The sequence below is a fragment of the Coloeus monedula genome, assembly GCF_965178545.1.
Source record: "Coloeus monedula genome assembly, chromosome: 5".
NCBI lineage: Eukaryota > Metazoa > Chordata > Aves > Passeriformes > Corvidae > Coloeus > Coloeus monedula.
Window position 1 is genome coordinate 29110365 of NC_138785.1, and position 21472 is coordinate 29131836.

Consider the following 21472-nt stretch of genomic DNA (forward strand, 5'->3'; position numbering starts at 1 on the left):
AACAACAAACCCTTGCAGTCCACTGAGCTGTTTTAAAATCCTTAGCTTTATCTAAGTCTTCACAAAATAAAAGCCCAACCTATGAATACCAAATTAACTGTGCTGTTTAATCCTATCTACAATAAAAGGAGGAGGACAATCCCAAAATAGTTCTTGGTGTGATTCCCAAGGGATTGGGTTGCCCTCAGGTCCCTCTGAAACTACCAGCCAAGGGCTTTAATGGATACATTGAACCCTAGCTACAACCAAGTCCTGATCTGAGCTGTGCTAGCCCCTATGAATGGCATCTCCTTGCCCTCAGGATGCCATAGCTGTGACCATATTGGGCTACTCTGCTCTTCCCTCCCCTCTGTGCTCTGTCCCAAAGTGGCCAAGTCCACAGCCAAACCTAAAATGCCAAGAGACAGCTTAGGACAGTACAGTTCCAAAAATAATCCCACTCCCACCACTGTGGGAGAAATACTACAAAATATCCACACTGGATGACCACAGGCTCATTTCCACACTGTGCCCCAGGACTTAACCCACATCATCAGAAAAGCAACAACGAAATTCCTTCCTTCCAGCTAAAACCATCTCGTGCTTTGTCTCCTGGACTCCAGGAACAGAGGCGATGGCTGCACTGGGTGAGGCAATCCCATGCTATCGTTGGCCAGGACACAGAAAAATCAACGCCACGTTATCACTGGAGGCTACCAAGAACCAGATATTTTACTTCCCTTCTTCTGGATGTCCTCAGTCCATGGTGTACAGGAAGGGGGGGGGGGGGCAACATCTTTTATTTAAGCAAACTCCTTCTACCTCATATACATAATCAAAACTCCTGAAGGCTTTATGTGTTGCTTAAACCAAACCGCAGCAAAAATACAAAGCATAGGGGTAACACAAAAGGGAGACTGAGTAAAAGAGGGAGAAAAGAAGGAACAAAACAAGGAAAGAGCCCCAATCTTGTACCTGATGTGTAGCAAACTGTACAGTATATACATCTTCATCATCTATTATCCTCCCCAAAGAGCAAAGAAAAAGAACTTGGTAACACAGAAGGAGGAAAACAAAATATACACCCTGTATTGTATTTGCCATGGAGCAAGCAACATGTTTATATGCTAGTCTCTATAACTCAATGCTGTGTAACAGCATTTTTTTTTCTTTTCTTTAAATTTACAAAACAAAATATCTATTGAGAAATAATCTAATCATATTGCTCTTCAATACACTTCTGTAGACAAGTAAGACTCGAAGTTATACTTCAGCAAACTGCAGCTATTGGGAGTCCATGAATGGCCACAAAAATCCTCCATTCGAGTCAGTCCTTGGAAGCATTACCATGTGCTGCTGTAATTCAGTATATAAAGGTGCTATATATATTTGTACCTCCCATGTACAGACAACGTGGTGGAAGGCTTCTTGTCATCACCGCTGAAGCTTAAGAGACTGGTTAACCTCACGTACAGCAGATTCGTTTCCATGTTCCATGCATCTTACACTGACTTCATGAAAATGAGGACACAAATAGGAAGAAAAGGAAAACTTAAGTCAAACACTGCTTTAGAAATGCTGCAGCAGAGGCCAATGTCCTTCAGTTACAGAAACCACTGAATTTCCCTTTTTATCTTTTCTTGGGTTTTTTTTTAGTCAAAATAAATCTCAGGGCTAGAGTACAAAGTGCAGGACCGACCCACTTGAGGAAGCAACTTTAAAAACTGTGTTACAACGGCACCATCCCATTCACCAACTGGACCTTCATCTCTTGAAGGCTGTTCATTATCTTCTTCTGGTGACCAACAAGTGTCACTCCCAGACGTCTCAAATCCCTGTGGGAGAAAGCAGACGTTGGTTCCATGGACCTCTCAGGCACACGTCGCCGCGCACACCACGCGCCGCATGCGCTGCTGCCACTGCCAGTGCCTACCTGTTACCACTGGCAGCTCCCGGAGCCAAGTTTAGTTGGCAAGTTTTATTTTCCCCATTTGTAAAAGGTTTTATTTTTACGGCTGACAGCATCTCAGAGAGGTGATGTGATTTGAACGAGATCACCTCGCTGGCCAAGGAGAAAGGCCAGAGAGAAAAGTGTCAGCATCGTCTTTGGCCAAGGATTCTGCTAGGCGTGAAAAGTCCTATTTCCAAGAGAAAAGCCATGTAAGAATGCCCATGTTGCAGTTTCCTCTTCTCATGGGAGAGGCTGGTATTTGATCTTGGATATGAGCAGTGAGGAGTGAGATCAATCCATGCTTTCTTCCTCTTCAGATGAGGGAAAGCCAAAGAAATACAAATGGCAAAAGCTTCGAGCATGGCCACCATCCTGATGACCCCTTAAAGTCAACAAGAATTAGCAAAGCAGCTTGCCTTTGGGTCTTTGCAAATCTTCCCATAAACCCACATTTGTTTTTTCTTTTGGGGGGTGAATTCTAGAAGCCAAGGGCATTTGTGTTGATTCTGCCTACTGGGCTCATTATAGGAAAGCTGTAAATAAGATAGTTTATGTAAAATGCAGGATCAGGAGGAAAGATTGTCATCAACTCCACCCTCCAAAATTCAGGCATATAGATGAAGGCAATCACCTTCCTGTGATTCATGTGAATGGCATAAAAGAGGCACCTCCAGGGTACAATTTATCCCATCCAAAGACAGGAGTGGGACAAGTCATCTCCTGGAGATACTACCACAGGACCTTGGGTTATCGGATGCAGTGACACATCTAAAGCCAGGTAAGGCCATCAGTTACGGCAGAGTATAATTGTAGAGATTTCTTACTGCGTGGAAAAGTGTTAACAGAGAAATTGTAGGAATAAAAGCTCAGAAGAAACATCAAGACAGTTGCATAAATGTTTCCAGCACAAGACACAGAAACTAATCTTAGAGAAGCAGTTTGAGGTATTTTGTCTGAAGACTTCCACTAGAAAAACAGCAGTCCCTAACTTTCTACCTCAGGACTGCACTGAATTAAGGATGTTTCTAAGTTGTGCCTTAGGTTCCTGACAATACACTCATGAATCCCAAAGCTGCTGACACCCTGTGTGCAAGTCATTTAGGAGAAATTTCTCCACTGTAAGCCACTGAGATGTGACCTTGAACACGCAGCTGCATTTTGGAAACCACGCTGCTGCACTCATGCAAAGACTGGGAGCCCAACCATCAGCTGAGACATAATTGCAAACCTGGCCTACAGTTCACAGCAGGGCCATGTGCTGGACTGCAGGTGAGCACGTGCAAAGAACACCGAAACATTTTCACACGAGCTACTCATGGAGGTGTGCCTCTCTCAGCAGCTTCACATTGTGGACAGAAACTCCTGTGCAAGTACAACCAACCATCCATGTCCACAAATTACACAGATGAACACTGATTTGAATAAAAAGCAGTCTTGAGTGAAGGCTAATACATTAACACATAAACTAGTTGAAGCCAGAAGCTAGATCTGTTCTTCTCCAAGGACTGTCATGTTTTCTGTCTTTTGATTTGGAAAATACCAGATTTTTTGCTTTGGGCTAAACACATAATTTCATTGTTATACCCTTTTTTGGCAATGCTTCTTGATGATGCAAAGGGAAATCATAACATAAGGGGCAGAGAGCAAAGGAGGTCAATGAGACACATCGGCAGTGCTCATTACCTGGCAGAGAAAAGGCTGCAGCACCTGCAAAAGGTGTCTGCCTTCTCAGGGGGACATGCTTTCATTTCTGCCTCCACTGAATTGTGAAACTAGTTCAGCAAGCCATCTTAATAATGAAGGAAAATGAAGTAATGCTATTGTTACATGCAATTTATTTTATGTACACAGCACAGTTGGAAGTTCACACCAGAGGTCAGAAAAAAAAAAACCAAACCAAACCAACCCCCGAAACCAACACAGTATAGGACCTAATTTTTAAAAGAGACAACATCCATCTTCCCCCTGCTGAGTCCTGCTCTGCTGGCACTTTTTGAAAAATCAGCTTTTTTTTCCCAGATATCTAAAGTGCAAGCTGAGCTCTTTTGAAAATCCAGTACCACGTATTTCACAGATGTACTATTTCTGACACTCTTGCATGTTATGCTGGGAAAAACCAGCCTGAAACTTGGAGAAAAGCATGCATGTCTTGGCCTTTCACACACAGCCCCATCAGTCTAAGAAACCCCCCCACCCAGTTCACTACACAGCCTTTTTTTTCCCCCATAACCCTTAACTCAATATCCTTGAGGAGTGTCTCATTGATTTACAAGAGAGAAAGAAGAAAAAAGAATTTCTGGTTTTAATACATTAACTGCTCACCAGGGGATCCAGTCTTTTTTTTTTTTTTTTTAATATAAAATCCTCTCAAATGTGAAGCCACCAGCCAAAAGCATGGAGGACTCCTCAGAGAGGGGGAAAAACACTACTGTGGGGTCTTTCACCTCAGCAAAGATGAACCAGAAGACAACAGCTCCTGAACCAGATGCTTGCCAAGTACAAAAATCAGCAGCTTTCTTCAAAAGCCACCTTGCACATAGCAAAGACAGCAACTAAGCTTTCTAAAAACTGCCTAGAGAATGCAGGAGCTTTAATTCCGATGTTTCAAGCATGACTTACAGCACATTGCACGCTCCCATGCATCCAGTGCTGAAGGACTTAAAGCAGTGTAAGGCAGAAGATAATTTAGAACAGAATTGGGTGTGCAAACCAGCTGGTTTGGGGACAAAAAAACCCCAACAACTTCTGTGCCAAAGGGCTGCAAAACAACTGCCTTCAAGCTCCAGTCCAGAGCTGCCTGGCTCATGTTACAGCAGCAAAGTGGTAATTTCACTGGGCTCAGCTCTGCAGAGGAGATGTGAGCAGACATCCACTGGGGCTTTGCAATAAAAATGTGCATTCCCTGCAGGAAAAGGCACAGCTAAGACCCGTGGGCAAACAACACCTGTGATCAGGACCCAGGTTGCTCCTCGCTGTGGGAGTGACCTGACCCCTGGTGTTGGACTTTGTGTGCGCCTCTGCAGTGGAGATCCGTGCACCCATGTGCTGTGTGGTCTCCCTGCTTCAAAATACTTGGCCTCCCCAGCCATGAGACAACTTTTATTCTTGTTTTAGGGAGAAAATTTATCTTTTCACTTCTTTCACTGATGTAGGGCTGAAAATGAAAGCAGGCAGGAATATGAATCACTTGTCAACAAGGTATTAAAAAACTGACCTAAGTTGACCAAAAAGCCAAGGAAATAAAGGGGAAAATTGGTGTCAGCTCATCCCAAGCAGCCTGTACACAGCTGCATGCATGCTGCTCTCTTACCACGGCCTTGCACAGAAGCCCAGCTGCAACATGCCAGTGACAACACGGTATCCCCTTCCCTGCAATAGCCTCCATTTGCAAGGGTTGAATTCACAGTCTCCATGTTGTAGGAAATAGATTTTAAAACATTTTATTTACAAATAGAACTACTTATACACCATGGACCAGTTTGCCAAACACAGTGTAGACTAGGACTGGATTGCCACATAAAATACAACCCCCTCACCAGCTGGTTTAGTCATGCAAGCAAAAGGGCCACAGTCCTGAAAGATTTCCGTGGTCAGCAGCTGTCAGCCTACCACAGATATTTTGTATTTCATCTCCCATCCAGGGCAGATCTCACCACTCTTCTGCACGTGGTGTAACTACAGTTGCCCATGCAGACTGGGACTACTCATGGAGTTAGTCAGTTGTCAGTTTGAATGAGGGAAAACAAGAAGAACCTCAAAGACCTTCAGACGATGCTAAAGAGAGAGGAATCCACTTGCTAGGGACTTCTGCATGAAATGAAGACTTAAAAAATTTTTTTTAAGAGTTCATCTGCTCTTACTCATAATTCTCATTCTACTTGATTACAAGATGAGAATTTGTTCTGAAGCAGAAACAGCATCACAATCCCAGGACTGAGATTTCAGGTTAAGAATAAGCATCTAGAGCAGGTGAACTCTTAAATGTTCTTCATCCAGTATAACTTTTAATAAATAATTTATTTTATTTTAGAAGAAAAATATATACAATGCAAAGCAACACAACACATATTATTACAAATATTCAGAGCTCTTAATCTAATAACAAACAACAGGGTGTCCTGAGATTCAGTGAGTACAGATCTTTCAAAAGGTGAAAATATGTAGTCCACATGGTTAGTAATTGGTCCAGTCAAGGGTCAGACTGAAACTCATGTCATGGATCTATCTATTCTTGAGTATTGTCCTGGTAAAGATATTCTTGCAGTGGATTGAAAGAGCTCCAGACACACTCAAAGTCACTAGGTGGTCCACAAGTTTAAAGAGCAGGTCTGGTCCACTGGAAAGGTTCCCTTCAAGTCTGATATCCAGTTGGAAAGAGAGGGTGGAGGGTGAGGCTCCACTTTTCACAAGGTGATTCATCCCTTTGCAAGAATTAGAGCTAAATGTAGAAATCACTCTTTGTTTGAACACATACATTTTCAGGTCTTTGGTAATCAGGCAGAGCTTAGGACTTGGGGTGATATTCATTGATTCTAGATTTTTAATCTTTTGCTTTCAGAAATTTGTCACTAATACTACTCTTTTCTGGAACAAATGCATCAAGCCATCAGTTTGAAAGAATCAGAGTGGTAATCAGGATTCTGCTTTTCATGTCAGGGGAGGAAGGATTCAAAAAAAGTGCTGAACATCTCTCTCAACCAGGTCCTGTAAAGAAGCCACAAGCTGGGCACCCACAATTACCAGTCCTGTCAGTGTTATGGCCAACTCCTCCTACAGCACTAGTAGTTTTTTTTCAGTAGATTTTAGAAAGTCTTTACATTTATCATGTTTTTTTCCCTGCTTTTTCTGGCAGCAATTATCCATCTAATTTCTACATCTGTCTCCTGCGTGGTTTCAATTTGGTGAAGATCATTTTGGATGGTATTTGAAGGCAACCTCTTAAATTGTAAAGACTGTTTTACTGATGTCATTTGGGGAAAGCAAGCTACTTTCAGATGTTCAGATCATCTTTTCACCCGATCCCCCCAAGTCCCAGCTCTGGAATATACAGAACAGTTGCCTCTATTAAAAATGACAAGGAACATTTAACCTGAATTCTCCTTTGTAGAGTACAAAATGTTTTGTTTTTCCCTTTTACAGGGAGAAAAAATTGAAAACCTCCAGAAAACCAACCCCTCTCAGTATATCAACCTTTAAAGAACTTTGCTTGTTCTGGTGTTTATTTTCTGGAGAACCCATGAGAGTCTCAGCTGAGCCCACCAGGAGCCATTTTTCTTCCTTTATTTTTTAAGGGCAATCTGCCAGTTTACATCAGCCTGAGCTCAGGACTTCAATACATGACTCTTTTCCTCTTAAGCTGCTATGATGGTTCCTCTTTTTTCAACAGCTGAGAATCTGCTGGTTTTTTTTTTTTTTAATATATCTAAGAGGGATGAGAGAAGTTTTGATTTGGATGGGTACTTGGCTTTTTGATTAATCTTCCACTGTTCTCCCAAAACCAGACCTGAGTGGGGTCAAGCCTTCTTGCCAAGCCACCTGTTCAATGCAAAGGTGTGTGGGTTGACAAAGAAGAATCAAGCAGGTATCTATGTAAGAATCTCTGTCCACAGGCAGCTGGGGTGAGGAGGGAGAATTTAGTTGCTGACATGGGTAACTAACTAGCTGGAATAGGTTTCAACCTGTTTTTCAGTTTCAACTGAAATGGAAGATGGATCCATGAAATGTGTTCTTCCAGTTTAAAAAAACCCCAGAAGCTCCCCAGGCTGCCAGACATCAGCTCCTTTGCACTGCTCTGCTGTTCTAAAAGCCCAGAAGAAGCTGAAACTGAGCAGCTCAGACATGTTGTCTCCACTGGGACCAGCAGGATGCCATTTGTGCCATAGAAAACATCCTGGGACTTGGAGAGGGGGCCTTCGAGGAGGTTTGCAGCTGGTGAGGGTCAGAGCATCTCTGGCAGCTGTGATTTTATTTAAAGATTTTCAAACCAACTTGCCTTTCTGGTTAAGACTGTGCAGGTAATGGGTTTCTTGGTTCATTGCCAATCAGAATCACCTTTTTAAAGCACTTTTTGCATAGCCTGAAAAGATTTTGGGGGACATTTTTGAAATTTCTGGAATACCAAAGAGTAAATGTAGGGCAATAGTTAAATTTTAAAGTCAAATTAAGGATCTTATTTCATAATCTGAAATGTTGCACTTTAGGAATTTGGAGGTTAGGAATACTTTTGTCAGCAGCATGGGATGCTAAGACGGTGTAGGAGGGATAGTAAGATTGTTTAAAGTTACCCAAGTAAGTAAACTTCTAATTTGCTGTTGAAAGCACCCACTAATTTGGGCTTCAAGTCAACATTTTCTGTGACCCAAACAAAAGCATTTTACTTCTGAGCATTTCGTGTAGAGCTCTTGAAATTGCAGAAGATTCTAAAGAGGAACAAGCTAGAAGCATAATTTTCTTCTTTGATATGACCGAGCCAAACAGTGATAAATCTGTGATGTATTTTAGACAATCTGCATTTTCCAGCAGAAGTTGCTCTGGTTGTATGATTGGGGTGGTACTGTAGAGGGGAATGCTCCAATGCTTTCCTTTTCTCTTAAATTACTGCTCCATCCTATCCCCCTTCTTGCCACTCAACCTTTGGCTAGCTCTTTCTGCTATGTGGACTCTGACCAGCCTGGGGATGGGTGCCCTTTTCCTTGGCCAGTGCTCACAGATTATCAGTCTAAACTGTGGAGTCCTCAAAAGCCCAAGTAATGTGACACATAATTCAGCAGGACAAGGCTGGGAAATAGCATATAAGAGTCCCAGGAGCTCAAAACAGGATCTAGGTAAGAATCCACTGTCTTGATTTCCCAGACAGTTCCTAGAGAGGATTTCATCCCTAGCTCAGGGTTTTCATGTGAATGGCTGAAAAAAGACTGGATGAGTCCAGGTGTAAGGGGCAAATATTCATAATGTGAGTGGAGCAAATAAAATGAGTGAGAGCAGATACGCTCCTGCACTCCCTCCATGTATGTAAGGAAAGCTGAAGTCCATGGACTTGCATCACACTCCTGTGCTGTACCGTGAGCTCCACAGCACTGTGGCAGACAGGAGGAAATGCTGCTGTGGGGGTTCTGTGGGGTGGGGGGATTTTTCTTGGTGTGTTCTTAGTCCTCAGCAGCAATTCTGTATGTGCACTGGCAATCTGCATGTGGTCAGAGGAGACACAACCTTCTCCGAAGCAGCATAGTTCTTCACATTCTGCCTTAATGCCAGCAGTATACTAAGCTCAAATTAACCCAGCTAGAAAGGCAGACTTTGAGGCGAGTTTGAGACAGCACGGGCAGCAGCAGGAAAGTACTGACGCAATTACACAAGCAAGGCAGGCAATTAAAGGTGGAGCATAGCAAATTAGCAGCCCTGAGGCATTTACCAAGTCATTTGAAGGCTGTTGCCCCAGCTGCAGTCACACCCACGTGCAAAAACCAAGGGCACATTCAGAAGAAAGAGTCTCATTCAGGAAGCCTGTCCTCTAGAGCTGTGGGTTGCTGATGCTCTTGCATTGGCATCAACTGTTAGCTATTTCTGTTATTGCTGAATACTATTTCCACACCTTACTGGGCTTCACTGTTCACTTGGTTATATCCAGATCAGCCCTGAAACCAGCTCATCTGCTGTGAAGCCAGCATATCTCAGCAGGGACTCTGGCACCTATAAATTTACTAGTAGGGTAGAGGGTTTGTTTTGTTGGTAACCCCAAATAATCAACTGCTATTGTGTCAAGAGGATGGCCTGGCAATTACAGAAACTCATGCATGAATTTCTGTGAGCAGAGGAGCCAGAGTACTGGCTGCCAATATAGTGATTGTAAGTTTTATTACTACCTGCACTTGTTATCAATAGGGATGCTACAAGGGAAACTGCTGACTGCAAACACAGTTTTCCCTTTCTGCAGCCTCATCCTTGCATATTTTTGAATGGTTTGTCTTTCTCCTCCCTCCTCCCACTGCAATTCCAAGAAATGAGGTGAAAATGATCTGGACACTACTCACTCTAGGGTCACCTGAGCCACCGCATCCATTGAACTGTATCCATTCTCCATGAAGATCTCCGTGTATCGGCCCATTTTGATGGCTTCCAGCCACTCACCCACGGACCTGTAGGCACCACTCCCAACTGGACTGTGCTCTACCAACAGATTTGACACTCTAAAGACAAGCAAAAACAAAGAAGCAAACAGAATCAGCATTGAGATATACACATGACTCAAGTTGCTTGCATTTTTTTATGGTAAAGATGATTCTTTTGTTCCATTTCCAGTGATTGCTGCAGCCAAAATCCTCCCAGCAGGCTTGATATGCAATGTATCAAACACACCACTTCACCTGCAACCTTACCCATTCTTGAGATAGTTCTTGCCATTTCAGGTCCTCACCACAAGCAGAAAGAGGAGGAGAGGACTGGCATCTATTCCAGTTACCTCTCAGCCACAAGTAGGCTCCCCCAGTCACTCCTACTTCAAAGCCTTCACTTTTGACGATTCCTGCTTTGCTCTCTTCCTCTGCCTTTAAAGCTCATAATTAACTTAAGACAGCGCAGAGCCTGGAAGCTGAAACCCAAATCACATTTCCCAGCAGCGGCCATCGATGGCAGGCAGCTGTTAACAGTCCAGGGAGCATTAACAGTGCAGGGGCTGCTCCCGCAGAGTCACGGGGGGGTTCGGATGCCGACAGCATCCAACGAGCCTGCAGAGAGCAGCAATGCTCCAGCCACGCTCCAGCCTGCAAACAGAGGGACGCTCCTGCTCCCACACCCTCACTCCAGACCCTGCCACGGCAATTGCTCCCTGCTCAGCTATGCCACGCACGGAGGAAGCAATTCAGGCAAATAATAACCCTTCACCGCGGCAGGAGCACCGATACAGTACCTGGCACAAGCAGGGTCCACCACCCCACTAATGATGTGCAGAGAGCAAAGAGGGCTTGTCCAAGGTCAGCCAGGAAAGAAACTGGATTTGTTCCCTGCTTTGTAAAACGGGACACACAGCTAACACGAGATTATTACCCACAGGTAAAAAAAACATTTTCTAGGTCAGCCTCTGATGGTGCCTATTACACTTAAAAGACTTTCAACTGGAAGGAGAGCTGGGATATTATATTATTATAGCACTTCAGGAATCTTCATATATTTTATGAGCACATTAGTATTATTTGTTTATTTAATAGCAATGCTGAAGGGTCTAATAAAATGTGAATACTTGCAGTACCAAGAACATAATGGCTTCCCATAACATTTTATACACATGAGAAATTCAAAACTCCTAAGTAATCATAATGAGAAGTGGATTTTCATCACTAATGTCAGGAGGTACCTAGTGATATCATAGCACATGCTGTAATGTAGAGAGTGACTTCCTCCCTTATTTGCATTAATGAGAATTTCCATAAAGAACACATTACATACATTAAAAAAATCCTTTACAGCTGCTCTGTATTGAAATTATGATTCATTTGGAATTACTATGGTCTGGGCACAGCAATCTGTGAGACCAGAAACCCAGCCCCAAAGCCTGACTGTTCAGGTGCTCCATCCATATCAAAAATACCCAGATCAGCTCTGAAAAGGAGAGGTTTGGAATTGTATGGACCCATTCATGGAGTAAAACATCAGCAAAGTGCTTAGCAGCTCAAGGAAATGGTTTCCTGCCTATTTTCCTCATCTGGCATAACAGTTTGGTATAAAAGAGTGCAGGAACATAACAGGTCTAGAAAATAACTGTTCTGAGTTGAAAATAAAAGAGAAACCTCACATATTTCATGCTGTCATAAACCTTTTCCTGCAGGTTTGCTGGCACTGACATTACATCTAATTGCTAATAAGAATAATTTCTTCTTCAGATGGTAAATGGTACATGTAAAATAGCCCGAGGAACCAGATCTAGCTCGTATTTAAGAATTAACAGAGATTGGAAGTTCTTCTCTTTCAGTGCACGAAATGCCATGCGCAGGGACATGCCACCATAGGGATATCCAGCTGCAGCAGGTGAGACATGCCACATGCAGCTGTGCAAGGTTCACTTGGAAGGTGTGGGGACAAATGACTATAAGCTCACAGCAGTCCATACCACCAGTCTAGCCTAATCTTACCTCCCTCATTCCTGTTCAAAGAAAATAACGTATCTTGTTTTGTCCCTCCTCTGAGAATAAACTTTTCTGAAGGGCTTTTTCCATTGTTAATCAGGGGAACTCCACTGCCATCAGTGAAGCAGCATTTATATATAAATATATATATATATATGTGTGTGTGTGTATGCATGCATATATATAAATTTATGACCTTGCAAGGGACTGTGTGATTAGCAACACCAATGGCTCAGAAGTAATTGTGTACTTACAGTGAAAATAGGAAAAGCCTCTCCAAGACTGTTTAGCTCTTTCTCCCCATGTGCAGTTTTATTTCTTGACTGTGTTTACCTTACTTGTAGCTGTGTAGCTGTTCAGATTCATGCTTAAATAGAAACTGCCTGTTCTATTCACTTGATGTGGTTTCAGCAAAGGGTTTGTGTACAGCACTTTGGGAAACAGAGACCTCCTCTTGCAATTACCAAGACTCTCACAACTTGTAGAGCTGGCTAGCATGCCTGGGAATAGTTGTGGAAGGATGTACCTGGACATCCATGAGCTTTGCACATCCTAAGTTTCCCCAAGAGACACTCTTCGTTTGTATTACCAAGATAAAGTCAACAGGCAGATAATTGGAGCAGTATTTACTGTCTACCTCATGCACTCAGGTCTTCCCTTCTCTAACCTTGCGGTGGAGCACAGGTAGTTTTGTCACATGCAAAGTACTGCTGAAGCTCCTGTTCGTGAAAGACAGACTAGGGTAATTTTCTTTGTGGTAGCAGCACTGCATTTAGAGTAAGTGAATTGCTCACTTGGCTGCCAACTGCAACAGAAAAAGTTTGAGCCAAACTCCCCCGGACATAACGAAGCTGAAGGAGCATCCACCCACAAACACACACAGGCTAAATAATCAGAGGGAATCCAACCCTAGGGGTGGGTATTCAGACAAGGAGCTTGCTCTGAGAAATGGTTCTGGGCTGAGTCTGTACCTGCTTGATGCATTAACCAACGTCTTCAAGCTGCTCGGGTTACGGATGAGCTTGTCCAACATGCTGACAATTTCGTCAAACTTGGGCCTGCTGTTGCGGTCTTTCTGCCAGCAGTCGAGCATTAGCTGGTAGAGAGCAGCAGGGCAGTCCATGGGACTTGGCAGGCGATAGCCTTCCTCCACGGCTTTAATCACCTACAGGGCACAAAACGCAAGGCTTTTCTTCCCCTCGTCTTTTTCCCAAATGCAAATTGACTTTAATGTAGAACTTTGGTATCAGTAACATGTTCACGAAAAATCCTGCCACCCCCCAACTCTGCACAGGAGAGGCAAACTCAGTAAACCCCTCTATCTTTCATATTTTCCATGGGATGAGTTGAATAACTTAAATTTTAGTCATTGCAAAATGAATCTAGAAAGCTGAGCCACTGCTGCAACCAGGGGGCCAGATTGCCTGGTTGCACTTGTTCAAAGCTCAGTTGTGGTCTCTACAGTATATACCAGGAAACTCCTGGAGCCTATTCTAAGTCCATGAAAAAGAGCCTACAGGGCTTTCTGGCATCTTCTTGGAGTGCAGTGATTTTGTTTATTCAGATGTTGGCTTCTTTTTAAATGAAAAGGCATATGCTAGACCACAAATTTGTATTACAGTAATAGAAGTCTGACTGTATTTCAAAAGAGACTTTGAATGCTAATTGATGGATGGATTCAAGGCAGAGGCAGAACAACCATCTCATATATCATTCAATACTGTCTGGGTCTAGCAGTTTCTTAGTGTGGCCACATTTCTGCCAGGAATTTAAAATGTCAGCCCAAGAGTATGTAAATTAAAACCAGGGGAGTTGTTGCACTGATTTCAAATACAAACCATCTATGGTTTTATATCTCAAACAAGTGGTATGCATATGTGTTGCCCGCCTTCTTGAAAGGCAGAAATGAATAAATGAGGGCAGAATTGAAGAAGGCAACTTGTTTTCCCCAGTTTGGGGCAGATTTGTGGCAGGGCTTTAAGCCCAGCAGTTCCCAGTTTGAAGCATTACAATTTTCAGGAGACTGCAGCTCATGTTTCAAGCCACAAGATTCTGTGTCTGTGCCAAGGGAGTCCCGGCAGCTCATCTTCACACCCTCCACTCCCAAGACTCCGTGACCGAAAGGAGCTGGAAGCAGGTATTTGCTATGTCCACATGAAAACTGCATGTTCTTCACTGTCCACTCCAAGGACTACCTCAGATGCCATTCATTCTAGGCACTGCCTCACAATTTCAAAACAACCTGTGTTGAAAAAGAAGGCTCTGTGGTTAGCATGGGAGTTGTTCTCTTGCTCTTTAGTCCCTAGACGAGTACAGGAAGGCTGGCACTGCATTTCAGAAGGCTCCAAAATTCAGGACTGCATGGATTGTTTTTAAATTGTCCTCCAGCTTTTTGTTAAGTGGAAGAGTTGCAGGAATGAGCCAGGCCGCTGAGCAGCAGTAGTGGGAGCCTCAAACTCCCTAAGGATGTACATAGCAGAGAAGTAGTTAGGTGAGGCTTTACGATCTCCTTCACGGGTAAAAAGCACGTCAGAAGATCTGGGCCACAATGTGTGCAGTCCTTTTGAACCCAGCTGCGATTTCATCTGTCGGTGGAGCAGTTGCACCGCTCTCCACCCAACCTGCACTTGCAAGGCAATCTCTTCTATGGCCTGGCTCTTGCTCCCAGCCCCACCACACTGTGCTATCTGTACTCTCTGTTCTTCACACCATGCTTTTCAGCAGGTCCCTGATTCCAAATTTGCAGCTGCCCTATAAAGAAAAAAGCTTCAGTGTGGCACAGCCACGAGAATGTTATTTGCTGTGTCCACATCTGTATTTATAACAATAATGGGTCATCCTCCAACTGCAGCAGAAAGAAAATAGTAGCAAGACGGGGAGCAGACCATCTGGCACCAGATCAGAATATCTGAACTATATCTGCAACGGGGTTATGCGTGCTGGATATTCCTGGCAGTAACATCACAATCAATAGCGTTAACTCAATTTACAGGATGTCAGTCGTCCTGGTGATACAATGTAAATGGTATCAAAATACTGCAAGAAGCTAGGACGCTGAAATACACTCTTGCATCTGAAGGTGCCTTCAGGCATCTAGCAGTAAGAGGAGCAAAAAACAGAAACAACAAAGACTGAGATGCTTGTAGCCACCACAGTGATTAGAAAATAAGAAAATGGGACATTTGCTGTTCCATTCATTGGTGTGTTCTGCTTTGTAAGACTTGCAGATCTAGAATTTGTGCCTAAGGAGGCATTTTTGTCTGTCTTCCCCTTCTGGACAAGAACTATTCAGTTATGGATTGGGGTGACTGAACTGGATGTTTAGGACAGGACAATTTGGGATAGTCTGTTCCAGTAAACCAAAGCAACACTCAGCCGTGTTTTCATAGATTCACCAGTCTGAACACTAAAAATCAACCACTGTGATTATTTAGCTTAGCAACCTCTGCAACAGAGGTCACAATATTCCTCTCAATAATTCCTGCATCAAAGCCCTACCTTGTGGTCAAGCCAAAGCATATTTTTAGAGGGCCATCCAGAAACCAGCATGACTCTAAAATGTGGTTTGTAGCTTTACAAGCTTGCCTGCCCTATTGCACTGCACCTCCTTTAAAGCAAGCCATCTGTAACACAGTGAGAATAATTTTGTTCATCATCAACTGTGCTTGCAAATGATGTGCTTTAATTACAAGCCATGCAACAAGAAACTCTTGTGCAACAGAGTCCAAAATTTATGTGACCCCTTGTTCCTCTGCACAAAAGCCAATGCTGTATCTAACACCACTGACTCTTCTCAAGCAGAGGAGGGAAGAAGAAGAGGAGGCCTTCAGGAGCTGCATGAGAAATATGCCACAGCACCGAATTAAGTTCCTATGCCACCACCATCTAGGCACTTGCCATCTGCGCAAAGGGCAGAGGCAAGTAGCACAGAGGTCACACAAGCAAAGCCTGAGCAGGAAATGATACTCATAAACATCTTACTAGTCTTTTGTTTTCTGCTTTCACACCAGGCAAGTGTGAAATTCACCCCGTGCCCTATAGAACACAAAGGCATTTGGGCTTTTTGGAACAGTTCTGTAAAGTCTGGATGCTCATAGTGGTATAATTCAGACCAGGGACTCCCCTGGCCACAGAACATTACTTCACTGGCACCAGCCTCAATCTCAGCCTGGCATTTACTGAACAACATCTGTGCTATGCCAGTGCATCAGCATTAAAGATAGTTACAGTGCTCAGTGTGAGTGAAAAAGCTTGGCTCTCAATTGCTGCATTCTCTGCACAGACTATGGAAGCAGTCCCTGTATTTGATTAAGATAAATCCCTGTGTAGGTACATGCTGCTTTACTGAACTTCCTGCAAATGTGACAGCCTCAGCAACGCAGGAGCAGTGGGGCATTCATGCCAAGTGATGTGCTCAGGTCCCTGGCAAGAAGTGTGGCGTGACCGTCTCAAAGGTACTGCTCGTTTCCAAGCCTGGGCTCAAAGTGAGATGAGAACAGCAGCTCTGCATGGCAGGTAGGAACATCCACTGATGTTACTCGCTAACGAAACGCAGGAAGAGCAGAATGCTCAGCCAGAGCCCTTGCTGCCAGTGAAATGGCAAGAAATCACTTGAAAGGAACACTGCACAAAAAAGCAGAAAGGATGGAACACCAGGTGGTGTGACCAGAGGAAACCCATGGTGGAAACCCATCCAGCAGCAGGATCTTCACAGGTAGCAGGGCTGCCCCACATACCTCATGGTGAATCTGACCTCATGACTAGCCAGCATTCTCAGACCATTCTCTGCCTTCAAAAACCATTGTTCTCAGAATGTGAAGAAGAAGGAGAGACCTAGAAAATCTGGCTACCCCAGGCTTACATTTTTTTAGCCTGAGACAAGGACAGATTTTGATGGTGATCTCAGGGTAGAATGCAGCCCTGCAGTAGGATCAAAAGATCCTTACCCAGGCTGGGATTAGAGCTGCAGTTAGGTGGGAGACAGTATTCCCAGGCATCTCCCTGTTTGGAGGTGCTTCAGAGGGTGGCCTTGAGGTGAGAGGCTCAAGGGGGCACTGGAACCCATGAGCAGGGGGACACAACTTGAAGGGTACTGTACAAATGAATGAGAACTTGTGTAAGCACAGACTTACAAGATGTTCACAACCGGAGCAAAACTATTCTCTTGAGATCAGCGATGCAAGAACAACCAATATGCGGCTCTGTGGACTGCTGTCACTAGATCAAATCACCCAGCCTTTGTGCTGAGAAACAAAGCCCTTACCATGACTCTCTTGAGTTTCTGCTTTACGTGGCAGCAGGGGTTTGAGCACACAATTGAAATGCTGCCAGTTTATCAGCATCTATCCCCCGGCAGGCCTTTGTCATTAAGCAGAGGAGGGACAGGCTCCAGCCCTAACAGCATTAGTGAAGCTCCAGCGGTCTGCTGGGGGAAGCAGGCTTGCCTCCGTGCAGACACATTTCCCTCTGTGCACAGCCTGTTCTGGGTTGCTGCAAAAAGAAAAGAGCATCAAACGGGAGGATCATTTCTGTCTGGCATGGGGGAGCAAAGCCATTTTTACAGCAGCTCTCCTCCTCTTGTCCCCATTCTGCCTCTCTGATTGCAGAATGAATGCTGAGCCCTCAAAGTCCCATCACACAGCAGCTCTGGCACGTGCTTACATCTTGGTTTGTCATTTCCCAGTAAGGCCTCTCGCCGTAGGACATCACCTCCCACATTACAATGCCGTAGCTCCAGACATCGCTGGCTGACGTGAATTTGCGGAAGGCAATCGCTTCAGGCGCTGTCCATCGAATGGGGATCTTCCCTCCCTAAACAGAAAAGAAATGGAGAAAACCCCAAAAAACAGATTGCAGACGAGGGCAGAGAACATGCAAAAAAAGTTGAAATGGCTCTTCTCAGAGCACCAAGGGATGTTATTTTCTCTCTGGAAAGAGACATCGAATTTTGAAGTAAATCTGTTTGACAGCATGGGGCCCCTTTCCACATTATCTCAGCCCATAAGCATTTGTAGGCTGCCTACTAATTGGCTGTCCTGAAGGTTTGTTGTTTGAATGTTGTTTGAATGCTGGGACATGTATAGGATCAACATCTCAATTATGTTGCACGGGTTGGTAAGGGAATACAGTTCCTCCAATTGTGAGAGGGAGCGGGGGAGGAACACACAGTTCTGAAGCCGAGGAAGACTTTGATCTAATGAGGGCTTCATGCAAATTGCTGCGGAAGTAACTCCCTTTTTTTTCTTTTTTCTTTTTATGTGCTCCTGGTCCTGCAGAGAGATCTGTGTAGCAGGCACAGAAATCTGTGTGTGCAAAGACCAGCCTGTTTGGCCTCTGCTGTGGGAATAAAAATGATGCCACAGCTGTCAAATGTGCTTTGGCATTTCCTTTTCTCCTTTCTATCATTTTAGAAATCAAACTTCAGATCAGCTCTGAGAAGGGAAAGGGGAGGGAAAGGAGAGTCTGGATTAAGGAATACTTTTCTCATCGGGTTTAAAGAGTTGTCTCCCTTGATTTATATAAAAAAATATTTTACTGTGAAGTCCCTTCTTTTCCATGTTGAGCTAAATATTGGAAGGTCTCCCTGAATGCCCTCTAACAGTGTTTGTTATTGGAAAAAGACAGGATTTGGAACACATTTTCAAAGCAACTTGTAAAAGTGTCTTCTTCCCATAATTACTTATTCACAAGCCCATCAGCACATGCCTTAAGTGAAGGGCTAGACTCTCAGCAGTGCCAATTAGCACATGGCAGCACATGGGAGCTGCAGCAGGGCTGGCCAAGAGCCCTTCTGCCTGCAGGGAAGTGCCAGTCCAGCTGTGCACTGAGTCCCATCACGGGGCCATGACTGACGCAAGCTGAAAGGCCTTTCCAAGATCTCCACAGGAACTGGGAACATGACTCAAGACAGCTTCCACTAGCCATAAAACAACACCCTTGGAAAAACACAGTAATAAGACATGTCCAAGGTGTGCCAATCACTGCCATTAATATTGGAGCCTCTCTCCAAGCCTGTGCTGTTGAGACTGGGTCTTGCCTGCCCCCTCTCTTCAGTGCCAGTGCCATGTGGGCAGAGCAGGGGCAGAGCACTGAGGCTGGAGAAGCTCTTTCTTGGGTTGGGAGAAATTACTCTCAATGGGGTAATGCTGAGGGAAATGTGCATTGTTTGCAATGGGCATTCATTACACACTTACTAATGTTTTGAAAGGGTCAAATTGTTCAGAAGACCATGGCTTACATCACTGGATGGGTGCCTGAGCAAAGCAACTGCTCTTTCTTCCCTTTGGTATTCACCAAAGAGGACAGAGTAGAGCTTGGAAGCATGGCAACTTCGCAAAGTTTGCTATTTGACTTGTGTACACAACTTAAACTTAAGAGTTATTAATAAAGCTCTGTGTTATTTGGCCATCCCTACTATAAATTAAAGGCGTTTGCAAAATAATTCTGGTGACGATTAACTGTTATCACCTGATCAAACCCTCTTGCACAGTTTAGAGGCTCTGGATTTGTAGAAACCTCTTTGCTAGAGAGCCTGAACACCAAATGTGGCAAGAAATAAATTTTTCTTAAGCTCAATCAGTTTGGTATCCCCATAACTCACCCTGGTTGTGTATGCTGCTTCAGGATCATCTTCTAGGACTCTGGAGAGGCCGAAGTCTGACACCTTGCAGACCAAGTTGCTGTTGATCAGGATATTCCTGGCGGCCAGATCTCTGTGCACGTAACCCATGTCAGACAGGTACTTCATTCCTGACGCGATGCCTCGTAGCATCCCGACCAGCTGGATGACTGTGAACTGCCCATCATTCTTCTGCAAAAGGAAGGAGACACTCAATGAGTTGAGAGCCTCTGCACCCTCAGCATTGTGTGTGCATGAATAAAAATGCAAAGGCAAGTCTCCAAGGAAGGCAACCAGGAAAATTAATAATTCATTACTCTCATGCTCTGACCATGAAGCATTTCTAAGTTTCACTGTTTAGATTAGGATCTCTAAAGACAAAGCTAAGGAAATGTAGCTCTTTTAACTTGAGATCAAGGAGCGAGGTGCTTCTACTGGTGACTCATGAAGAGACTGTGACTGGGAGTGAACACATGTATATAAGAGTACCAAGCTGGGCTGTTTCTCAGTCAGGCAACTGAATGGCACCAACCTGCATGGAAATCTACCTGCTGGGATTCATGAATACTTGAGGGGGTAGGGACTCTTCCCCATGTTGCCACATTGCATTTCTAACCACTTCCCCCATGCTCCCTTCTCTAGCTCTTACATTTCATGGAAAAACTCTGACAAGTCAAAGTTTGCTATGCTGCAGTACGGATCTGCTCTTGAACCACGTGACATTTTGCAGGATACGTTAATACCTTCCACGCAGTCAACTGCCTTTTAAAACAAACGTAATATCCTCCAATTTATTCCTACCTGTTTGTATCATGGCATGCACCAGGTCCTTCATGACGCTGTGTAAATGCAGATCAAAGAGACAACTGAGCTACTCCTGCCTCCAGACAGTACCAACACCCAGAAAACATTTTCATTGTTATTAACCATCTACAAAGAACCCAAACCTGAACCAAGTCCCTAGGTCCCCCTGGAGAAAGAATCTAAGCAATACCTTTAGAAATGTATCCAGAGAGCCATTCTCCATGTATTCAGTCACTATCATTACTGGTTTGCCTGCAAAAAACAAGTGCATTAGTTTGTTAGGAATTTATTTAAAAAACATGAGCAATAAAAAAGTCTTTTAATAGTGCATCTGCATGTGGATATACAGTCGTGCAACAGTAAATCTGCACCAAGACACTGCTGTCCCAGCAAGATGACAAGAGCTGTTCCCAGAATATATACAGAAGTAGGGAAATTAAGGAGGAGGGGATGAAAAAGTAATACCATATTATGGGTGGAGTACCAAGCCCTAAAATGTTTAGATGATGACTGAGGAAGAGGTGGCAAGCTGGACCCAGGCAACCTTGTTCTTGTCTCCACCAACAAGCTGAAAGCTTGCAGAGGCCAAACTGCACACAGCAACCTCTTTGGACCCTTCCCTCAAGCTTCAACACCCTGAAGTAACAACGGGAGCCCAACAAGAGCAACAAGGATGGTCTGAAGCTCGAGCCTGGTAGCCAACAAAACCAAGACCAGGAAAGGATGGGACTGCATTCCCTGTAATTCAAGTAATTTCATGTGACTACCCTTGTAAACAAATCTGGAAGTAAGAAAAGGAATATTTATGCTGCAGAACAAAAGCTAGTTAAGTATGGAATGAGTGCAAGCGGAAATCAAAGTTCTTAACAAAAGACCTGGTCTCCTACTGTTGACAGGAATAATACTGTTTTTCCAAATCTGTTTGATTAATTTTCATGCCCGAGTCATTTTAACGATAATTATATATAGTTTTTGCTCAGTTCTTATATCTAATTTCTCGCT

The 21472-nt window shown here is 44.0% G+C and overlaps 1 protein-coding gene across 4 annotated transcripts in view; it reads right to left on the reverse strand.

The window, feature by feature from the left end:
• Positions 1-889: 889 nt before the first annotated feature.
• The window catches only part of EPHA5 (EPH receptor A5), a gene marked incomplete at its 5' end in the record, with an annotated part of 193057 nt that continues 172474 nt past the window's right edge, over positions 890-21472 (reverse strand). For all 4 annotated transcript variants that reach the window (XM_082281210.1, XM_082281209.1, XM_082281212.1 and 1 more), the window contains 6 exons: positions 890-1814; positions 9961-10116; positions 13020-13213; positions 17710-17859; positions 19649-19858; positions 20661-20722. In XM_082281210.1, the coding sequence (XP_082137336.1) occupies positions 1709-1814; positions 9961-10116; positions 13020-13213; positions 17710-17859; positions 19649-19858; positions 20661-20722 (878 nt within the window). In that variant the 3' untranslated portion in view covers positions 890-1708. The remainder of the gene's footprint in view (positions 1815-9960; positions 10117-13019; positions 13214-17709; positions 17860-19648; positions 19859-20660; positions 20723-21472) is intronic.